Genomic DNA, 10,604 nt, shown 5'->3' with positions numbered 1-10,604 from the left:
GTTGTAAGAGAATTAGTTTCAATTCTCACTGAGAATTTCTCAGTTAAACCTTCGTATGTCATTCAAAGTGAATAACATTTGCTGTGAAAATAGAATCAAAACAAATTGAGTTTCTACCGAAAATCATGTGTTGTTTTCAAGTGAACAATTTAAATTATCTCATCTAATTGAACTAATGTAATTCCATTGATAATTATTGTGTTAATTTCGACAAATTGTGTTGACCATGAGATCAAATTTTCTGTTCAAAGCGAAAATCAAATGGACAAAATGGTCAAACAGTCACTTCTTCAAGTATGGATTTCCTTTTCTAGTGTTTATGGTTGGTTCATCATTCGCTCTCACCGAATTTACCAGTGTCCGTTACGAAGTGACCGCATTAAGACAAAGATCAGCTCGTAAAGAAGGAAATAAAGCCGATGGTGAAATGGTCGATTATACATTCGATTTGACCAAAGTGTATGAGGAAATGTCTTCAGATTTAAAAAGTGATTATGAAAACATCCGAGGACCTCGAGACTATGAAGACAATTCTGAGGCCATGGAATTGTTGAAGAAAAAGATTGAAGAAACTCAGAAATCAAAACAAGGAGTAGTTGTCCAAGCCTTAGATCTTTTAATGAACAAGTGAATTCAATCAATCACAACAATTAACTATCGTAATCATAACCAGTGAATTCATAAAATGTGAGTACAAATGTCTCTGTATAAGCCAAGGCAAGAAGATGAGAAATTAGTAAAATCAATTGTGAGAAAAGTTCAATTCAAGTTGATCATTGAACTAAATTAATTATCTCTTTACAATTAATCTATACCCTTGATTGTTTACTAATTGTTTTTCCTTGTTTACTATTTCTAGGGTCCGGTTAAGTTGAGTAAACTTAAACTTAAGTTGTGTAAACTCTAATTGTAACCAAACCTTTATCATCTCAATGTAAAAATCAACTTGATATTTAATTAAATGTGAATATTTAGAGTAATTGATTAATTTGATGAGAAAATTTTCTATTTCTTCAATTGACTAATTATACAGTCGAAGGTTTTGATAAAAGATGATTAAAAGCATCAGAAAATGAGGCCACTTCCGATTCGAATCGTTTTCGATTCCATCCATTGGGAGCCCATTCGTAAATTAAATTAGCAGTTTCTTGCCATCCATTTGGAACAATATAATCGTTAATCAAATAACAATAAGAATAATTATCATTCTTTGAATAAGATCGTTTCAATCGATAACGAAAAGTGGCCGCAGCACTTGCAATGGAAATATCGGTCTGCGAACAACTGATCATTTTACCAATTCGAGAAGACGATCCTCTGAAATTTCTGAACACTCGATCATTCGGAGAAACGTCCATCCATAACATTTGCGCCTTCGAACCTCGAATAACCGTTGGTAAAGTGGTCACTTGAATTACACTCGAAAATTCAATTGAATGAGATATTTTCTCAAGTAGAACAAGTTGTAAAGGTAAACCACCGACATTACGAATCTCACCCAACGATGTTGGTCCAATATTACATTCACGAAGTAACTGTAACTGTCCAGCACCCAAACGAACAGCTGATCTCCAACCAAGTAGATTAACATTGGGTAAAAGGCAAACCATTGATTGTGAATTACTCTCAACAATTGGTTGACCTGTCGGTTGAAAATCGGGTGCCAAGTTAACCGGTAAATCCCAACGGGAACTATAAGGTTGTAAACCACAGGAAAATGCGACATCCTTGGTTATCCTAATTAAACTAATTATCGGTGCTGGCATAGTCTCATAATAAATGTGTGTCTCCATATTAACCTTACCAAATGAACCACAAGCTCCCATGGTAATTAAATCACGATTAAGCTGACAACAGGGTAATAGATATGCTTTCCTAGATTCTGAATCATAGAAATCACCAATTCCAGCCAAATATAATTCAATATCTCGAGGAACTTTGAATGAATATTTTTGAAATATTTTCACCAATTCTTTGCAAATTAGTAAATCAAATCCTCTTGAATGAAGAATGGTATAAATCCGCTGCCAGAGTAAAATTGTACAATAATAAGTAAACATTGATAGACTAATTTGATTGGAGAAATTTTCATCACCTCGACAGGTCACTTCGTATGAGGCCTCGATTAGAACCATATAGTGAGAGAAGTCCAATTTGAATATATTGTCTTCGGAAACCGGAACTAAACTCCGATAACCTGGAATAACAAAGTTCCGTTGGACCATAACATCGTCTTTGTCATTTCGTTTCGTTGACATGATGGCCTCAGGCAAGAATATTTAATATTTGGTGAATGAGAAGAAGAAGAAGAAGAAAAGTAAAAACAATCAATAGAAAGAAGGAAAATTATCAAATTGTAATCAGTTAATTGTTAGAAAGTTGATTTCTATTTGCAAACTGATTCGTTGCTAGAACCTGAAAAGCAAATGTTGATTGAATAGAGAGAAGTTAATTGTTGATTGGTGATCTAAATCAAAGTGGATTCAATTCAATTTATACGCGGTAAAAAATTTGTTAATTGAAAATTTAAATTTACTCATTTAAATTAGTTAACTAATCTGATTGATTTAATTTCTGTAAAATGACAAAACAAAAAGTTTTTTTTTATATAAATTTTTTAACTTTTTATTTGTTTTGGCTAATCAATTTGACATTTTAACGTGACAATTAACTCTAAATTGAGTTACAATTTAAATATACATTATCAATTAATCATTAATCAAAGATATTAATATAAACAATTAGAAAATTAAATTAAATACAATTTAATTGGAGAAAAGTAGTAAAATTTAATTAATCATTTGTTTCGTTAAATTTTCACCAAAACCACTTTCATTTGGTAATCTAGTCGACCTCCAACAATTTAAATCTCTGATTGGGTAATTACCAAGAGGCACCAATTTAACTAAATTAAGAACAATCAATCAAATGAAAAAATTAATTTCTATTCAATTATTGACAAATAAATCGACAGATGGAGTCACAGTTTTTTCTCCATTGGAAAAGTAAATGTGAAAGTGAATGGAAAGTTTTTCCACTTGTTGTAAATTCAGTTAAATTTTAGGCGTTGTTGAAGTAGCGTCTTTTTTTTAATTTCTTAATTAAATTTTAATTGTTTCGTATTTTGTCTTAATTCTTTTATCTAATTGTTACCTTTCACATGGCTAAATTAATCACTTTGGATGGTGTTCAATTCGCCGGAGAACCTTTTGGTTACATACAAGAAGTAACCGGTGAACTTGGTGAGTTTTGATTTGATTTTAATTTTCTATTCTATTTTTGGTTGATTTTCTTTTCTGCCATTTTGATTTTCGCATTTGCATTTTCTTTAATATATATAAATTATTGACTTTTTTTTATTGTTAATTTTTCTAATTGTCTGGTTAATGGGTTAACTGTATCGTTTATCTGTAAATTTAGTTTTCCAAACTGGTATGGTTGGTTATGTGGAAGCTTTAACTGACCCTTCGTATTTTGATCAAATTTTAGTTCTTACCTATCCTCTTATTGGTAATCATGGTGTTCCTGATTATCAACAATTAGACGAATTTGGTATTGCAAAATTTTTTGAATCAACCAAAATTTGGGTAAAAGCTTTGGTTGTTGATGAATTGTGCCTTAATTATAGCCACTGGAATGGTAAATATTCACTTGATGAATGGCTCAAGGTAAATAAAGTGTTGGGAATCAAAGGTATTGACACCCGAGCTTTAACCAAATATATAAGAGATAAAAAAACTCAAATTGCTCAGATTAAGTTAACCTCTTCAAGTTTAACCACAATACCTCAAAATCCACTATACATTGGTAATTATGTTGCTGCTGTTTCAACCCGTACAATTAAAGTTTACAATCAACAAGGTAGTCCAAATATTTGTATGGTTGATTGTGGTGCTAAATTTAATCAGATTCGTTGCTTTTTAAATCGTGGAGCAAAAGTTACTCTTGTTCCTTGGGATTATGATTTTATTGAGAATCTTAATCTGTTTGATGGTATCTTCCTCTCTAATGGTCCTGGTAATCCTGAAGATTGTGACATGATAATTAAACGAGTTCGTCATCTTTTAAACAATACCACAGATCGATCAACAATCAAACCCATTTTTGGTATATGTTTAGGTCATCAAATTTTATCTCTTGCTGCTGGAGCTTCAACTTATAAGATGAATTTTGGAAATCGTGGTCATAATCAACCTTGTCTATTCAAAGACACCAAACGTTGTTTTGTCACCTCACAAAATCATGGTTACGCAGTGGACATTGCAAGTCTACCCTCTGAGTGGTCATCTTTATTTACCAATGCAAACGATGACTCCAATGAAGGCATTTATCATACCGACAAACCTTTTTTTAGCGTTCAATTTCACCCCGAACATAAAGCTGGACCCGATGACTTGGAATCATTATTTGATGTCTATTTAGATTTAATTAGAAAACATTCAGAGGGAATTAAGGTTATCGATTTAATAACTGAACATTTAAATATTCCAAAACCAAAAGAAACACCTAAATATAAGAAAGTATTAATCCTTGGATCAGGAGGTTTATCAATTGGTCAAGCGGGTGAATTTGATTATTCGGGTAGTCAAGCGATCAAAGCAATGAAAGAAGAAGGAGTTTCAACCGTTCTGATTAATCCAAATATCGCCACTGTTCAAACGAATCCTGGACTCGCTGATAAGGTTTACTTTTTACCGATAACCCAAGAATATGTTACCGAAGTGATTAAACTTGAACGTCCGGATGGTGTTTTATTAATGTTCGGTGGTCAAACTGCTTTAAATTGTGGAATTGAACTGGACAAGGCTGGTGTTTTTAAACAATATTCCATAACCGTGATGGGAACCCCCATAGAGTCAATAATTAACTCAGAAGATCGGAAATTATTTGCTGAACAGGTTGACTCCATTGGTGGTAGGGTTGCCCCCTCGGGTGCTGCTTATTCAGTTGAAGAAGCGATTGCAACAGCTAAACGATTAGGTTATCCAATTTTAATTCGAGCTGCTTATGCACTTGGTGGCCTTGGATCAGGATTTGCTCATGATGAATGTGAATTACGAAAAATTGTTTCCAAAGCATTAGTTCACTCGAATCAAGTTTTACTCGATAAAAGTTTAAAAGGATGGAAAGAGATTGAATATGAAATAATTCGTGATTCATATGATAATTGTATTGCAATTTGTAATATGGAAAATCTTGACCCGCTTGGTATTCATACTGGTGAATCAATTGTTGTCGCACCAAGTCAAACCCTTTCTGACTCAGAATATTATCTTTTAAGAGCAATGTCAATCAAAATTGTCCGACATCTTGGAGTAATAGGTGAATGTAATGTACAATTTGCTCTTAATCCAGAGAGTGAAGAATTTTTTATCATTGAAGTTAATCCGAGACTTTCAAGGTCATCAGCTTTAGCAAGTAAAGCCACCGGTTATCCATTAGCCTATGTTGCAGCAAAATTATCTCTTGGGATCTGTCTCTCTGATCTGAACAACTCAGTAACCGGATCGACGACTGCCTGTTTTGAACCAAGTCTAGACTATTGTGTCGTTAAAATACCGAGATGGGATTTGGGTAAATTTACTGGAGTCTCTCGTCGTATTGGCAGTTCCATGAAATCGGTCGGTGAAGTGATGGCCATTGGTCGCCGATTTGAGGAAGCCTTTCAAAAGGCTCTACGAATGGTCCACGAAGGTTGTTCCGGTTTCGATCCTGGTTCTGAAGAGCCCACACCACAAAAACTTGAATGTCCAACCGACAGTAGAATCTGGGTTCTAGCAGCAGCACTTCGAGACAATTATTCAATCGAAAAGTTAAACTCACTGACCGCTATTGATAAATGGTTTCTCTTTAAGATGAAGGGTCTCATCGATCAACAGAAATTACTTAAAACTTTTTCCTCTTCAACCATAACTTCAGAGGTTATTTTACAATCGAAAAAACTTGGTTTCTCTGATAAGCAAATTGCCTCGTGTATCGGTTCAGTTGAACATAATATTCGAGTCCTTCGAAACTCTAGTAATCCTCCGATTCGACCTTTTATTCGTAAAGTTGATACAGTTGCCGCTGAATATCCAGCGACTACTAATTATCTTTATCTTACTTACAATGCATCTGAAGATGATGCTGAAAACATTTATTCATCTGAAATAAATAAAAACGCCGTTATCGTCATTGGATCGGGTGTTTATCGTATTGGAAGTTCAGTTGAATTTGATTGTTGTGCAGTTGGTTGTGTTTCTCAACTTCGTAAGGTTTGTAGCTGAATTTTACGATTTTAATTTGTTTTCAATTTCTAAGTTTGATTTTCTTTCTTTCAATATAAATAGATGAACAAAACTACAATCATGATTAATTATAATCCTGAAACCGTTTCCACTGATTACGATATGTGCGATCGATTGTATTTCGATGAAATATCATTCGAGGTAAGATTTTGATTTTGTCTTCATCCTTTGAGTTATTAATACCAATTTTTAATTGTTGACAATTTAGGTTGTAATGGATATTTATGAGATTGAAAATCCTTGTGGTATAATTTTAAGTATGGGTGGACAATTACCTAATAATATTGCGATGGATCTTCATCGGCAAAATGCTCGAATACTGGGAACATCTCCAGAGTCTATCGATGGAGCTGAAAATCGTTTCAAATTTTCTCGACTTTTAGATATTAAGGGAATCGATCAGCCCAAATGGAGAGAATTAACCGACATTGAGGGTGCGAAAAATTTTTGCGCTGAAACATCATACCCTTGTATCGTTCGTCCATCTTATGTTCTAAGTGGAGCAGGAATGATCGTCGCTTTCAATGATAACGAACTGTCCAATTATTTGGCTAAAGAAGCGACTGTGAATCGAGACCATCCAGTTGTAATCTCGAAATACATTGTTGGTGCTAAAGAAATTGACGTTGATGCGGTTGCTCGTGATGGCGAATTGGTCAAAATGGCCGTTTCGGAGCATGTTGAAAATGCTGGTGTCCATTCAGGTGATGCAACACTTATCACTCCTCCAAATGATCTGAATGAGGAGACACTTGCTAGAATTAAGGAGATCTGTGCAGCCATCGGTCAAGCTCTTGCTGTCAATGGTCCATATAATATGCAGTTAATTGCGAAAAACAATCAACTTTACGTGATCGAATGTAACCTTCGAGTATCGCGATCTTTTCCATTTGTCTCTAAAACTCTTGATTTTGACTTTGTTGCTTTGGCTACTCAGGTAATCATGGGAGCCTATGAACCAGTTAATGCCGATTTTATTTTCAGTCCAATTGTTACTAATACAAGAGTCGGTGTTAAGGTTCCTCAATTTTCATTTTCTCGATTGGCTGGAGCTGATGTTGCTCTCGGTGTTGAAATGGCCTCAACGGGAGAAGTTGCTTGTTTTGGTGAAGATAAATACGAAGCTTATCTCAAAGCTCTCATGAGTACCGGTTTTCGTATTCCAAAGCGTAAGGTCGCTTTTCTATCGATTGGTGGCTACGAAAGGAAAGACGAACTTTTGGGAAGTGTTCGACTTCTTAAAGCGATGAGATATAAACTTTACGGAAGTCAAGGAACAGCTGATTATTATACTCACAAAGGCATTAGCATGGAAGTGATTGAGTGGCCATTTGAAGAGATTGGAAATGAAAATCCAACAATTAACATAGTTGATGCTATTGTAACATCTTTAGCGGAGAAAGAGTTTGATCTAATTATAAACGTTCCCATGAGAAGTCGAGGAGCTCGTCGAGTGTCAACTCTTGGTTATCGTGCCAGAAGATTTGCCATTGATCATTCGGTTCCCCTAATTTCCGATGTTAAATGTGCTCGATTATTGATCGATGCTCTTAATTTCATTGAAGGTTCACCCAAGGTTAAAACTCACATTGATTGTTTAACAGCAAGAAAAATTATTCGACTTCCAGGTTTAATTGATGTTCATGTTCACCTTCGTGAACCAGGAGGAGAGGAGAAAGAAGATTTCATTAGCGGAACCTCGGCCGCTCTAGCCGGAGGTATAACAATGGTCTGTGCAATGCCAAACACGAATCCGGCCTTAGTTGATTCTGAAACTTTGGCCAAAGTCCGTTCATTGGCCAAAGCAAAAGCTAAATGTGATTATGCCTTTTTCATTGGAGCCACACCTTTGAATGCTGAATTGATACCTGGTTTAGTTAAATCACCAAGTCCCGTTATTGGATTAAAAATGTATCTAAACAACACCTACGGAACTTTGACCATGTCAAATTTTTCTGATTGGATTAAACACTTTGAACATTGGCCAAAAGATTTACCAATTGTTGCTCATGCCGAGGGCCGTGATACCGCTGCAATTATCATGGTTGCAAGTAAATATCAACGATCAGTTCACATTTGTCATGTTGCCCGAGCGGAAGAGATTTTCATCATTAAAGCAGCTAAAGAAGAGGGTAAAAAGGTCACCTGTGAGGTGTGTCCTCATCATCTTTTCTTGTGTGAAGACGATGTCCTTACGATTGGTGAATCTAAGAGTTCAGTGAAACCTCCACTAGTTAAAAAATCTGATCAACAAGCTTTATGGGCTAATTTAGATGTGGTTGATTGTTTTGCAACTGATCATGCACCTCACCTTTTAGCTGAAAAAGATAAACAATTCTGTCCTGGTTTTCCGGGTTTAGAGACAATTCTTCCCCTTTTATTGACCGCTGTCCATGAGAAACGATTAACACTCAAAGACATTTTAACCAAACTTTACATTAATCCAAGACGTATTTTTAATCTACCGGATCAAGACGATACTTACATTGAAGTTGATTTAGATGAATCTTGGACTATACCTGAATCATTGCCTTACACAAAAGCTGATTGGACTCCGTTTGCTGGACGGCAGGTTAAAGGTCGAGTCCGTCGAGTTGTACTTCATGGTGAAGTTGCTTTCATTGATGGTCAAGTTTTGGTTCCACCAGGTTTTGGTACTGAAGTTTGTCCATTAACAGAAAATGACCGATCAAAGGAATTACCTCGGCTAATCGCTTCCGAGATTTATTCTGATATGATGGGTGAACTAAAATTAACTGACCTTGGAGAAATGACCAGTAAACCAGATGTTATTTTGACCGGTGGTGATAAATTGTCACTTCCCACTCCACCGATCACCATGATTACTCCAAACAAAGAATCAGTCGCTATTTCTAAACGTCATCCCAAGTACATTCCAGTGACCTACGAAGACGATACCCTACGTAATAAAGATATTCTTTCGGTTGACATGTTTTCCGCTCGAACACTTCATGTTCTTTTCAATTGTGCCCAAGAAGTTAAGAAACTAGTCGAAAAGAGAGTCTCCATTTGTGATATTCTTCGAGGCTTCACTCTTGGTCTTTATTTCCACGAACCCTCCAGCCGAACCTTTCACTCATTCAACACTGCCATGATACGTTTGGGAGGTTCCGTTGGTAAATTTGACCCTGAAGATTCATCTCAACGTAAAGGGGAAACTTTCGAGGATACAATTAAAACGATGTCTTCCTATTATGATGTTTTGGTTATCCGTCATCCCGAAATTGGTGCCGCTAGAAAAGCCGCCGATGTCTCTCCTATTCCAGTTGTTAACGGCGGTGATGGAACCGGTGAACATCCGACTCAAGCCTTACTTGATGTTTTCACTATTCGTGAAGAAATTGGAACAGTTAATGGACTAATTATATCTCTTGTCGGTGATCTTCTCAACGGTCGAACTGTTCACTCATTAGCTAAACTATTGTCTCATTACAATGTTCGATTGCGTTTAGTTTCTCCTCGAAATCTGCAACTTCCTGATTCGGTTAAATCTTATCTGGTAGAGAAACAAATTCCCTTTGAAGAGATAACATCACTCGAAGAGGCTTTGCCCGATTCCGATGTTATTTACATGACACGAATTCAAAAGGAAAGGTTCAAAAATGAAAACGATTACAACAATTGTCGAGGTTCTTATATAATTACACCCGAACTAATGTCCAAGGCCAAGAAAAAGATGATTGTTATGCATCCGCTACCTCGAAACGACGAGATCAAGTAAGTTTTGTTTCTTCTCTCCATTAAGTAACGATCAGTAATTTAAACTCCGATCAAATGAACCAACAATTAAATTTGATTTTCATTTTTTTTTCCTCTAACAGTTCAACCTTTGACAAAGATCCTCGAGCTGCTTATTTCCGACAGATGAGGAACGGAATGTTTGTCCGAATGGCCTTACTTGCAATGATTTTTGGCCGAACAATTTCATCTACTTAATTATCCTTGACAATCAACGAGAAGAAATCAACTTTTTTTATATTAATGACTTTAATTGCAACACTTTTTGTTTTCTAACTTAAAGATTTTAAAACTTTTTTTACATGAAGAAAAAAAAATCAATCTCTCAACAAATGATTTTAATTGCGTTCTAATTGCAATCATTTTGATTTTACTAAATGGATTTTATTAATGAACAATTTCTTAATTACTGACACACAACTGAACCATTTAAACATAAAGAAAAACATTCCAACTAATTAATTGTTGTTTGTCTTCTTCTATTACAATAAAGATCATTTGTTTTCTTTTGAGAAAAAGTTGTTCAATTTCACACAATGAACTTTTTCTAGACTCTGG

General features: G+C 35.3%; 1 protein-coding gene across 1 annotated transcript; it reads left to right on the top strand.

Annotated features, from left to right (window-relative positions):
* Positions 1 to 3,049: 3,049 nt before the first annotated feature.
* Positions 3,050 to 10,564, top strand: LOC128388936 (CAD protein-like). Its single transcript, XM_053348406.1, has 5 exons — positions 3,050 to 3,242; positions 3,421 to 6,254; positions 6,330 to 6,428; positions 6,496 to 10,025; positions 10,130 to 10,564. Exons 1-5 carry the CDS (start codon positions 3,161 to 3,163, stop codon positions 10,242 to 10,244), a joined length of 6,660 nt encoding a protein of 2,219 aa, XP_053204381.1. The 5' UTR covers positions 3,050 to 3,160; the 3' UTR covers positions 10,245 to 10,564.
* The last annotated feature ends 40 nt before the right edge of the window (positions 10,565 to 10,604 follow it).

This window comes from Panonychus citri, unplaced genomic scaffold (genome assembly GCF_014898815.1).
Source record: "Panonychus citri isolate SS breed McGregor unplaced genomic scaffold, ASM1489881v1 Contig00104, whole genome shotgun sequence".
Taxonomy (NCBI): domain Eukaryota; kingdom Metazoa; phylum Arthropoda; class Arachnida; order Trombidiformes; family Tetranychidae; genus Panonychus; species Panonychus citri.
This window is presented reverse-complemented; position numbering and strand designations above follow the sequence as displayed.

Coding starts and splice junctions, on each gene's coding strand:
- LOC128388936 (XM_053348406.1), top strand. CDS start 3,161: ATGGCTAAATTAATCACTTTGGATGGTGTTCAATTCGCCGGAGAACCT. Junction 3,243..3,420: donor AGAAGTAACCGGTGAACTTG/GTGAGTTTTGAT, acceptor CTGTAAATTTAG/TTTTCCAAACTGGTATGGTT. Junction 6,429..6,495: donor TCGATGAAATATCATTCGAG/GTAAGATTTTGA, acceptor TTGACAATTTAG/GTTGTAATGGATATTTATGA.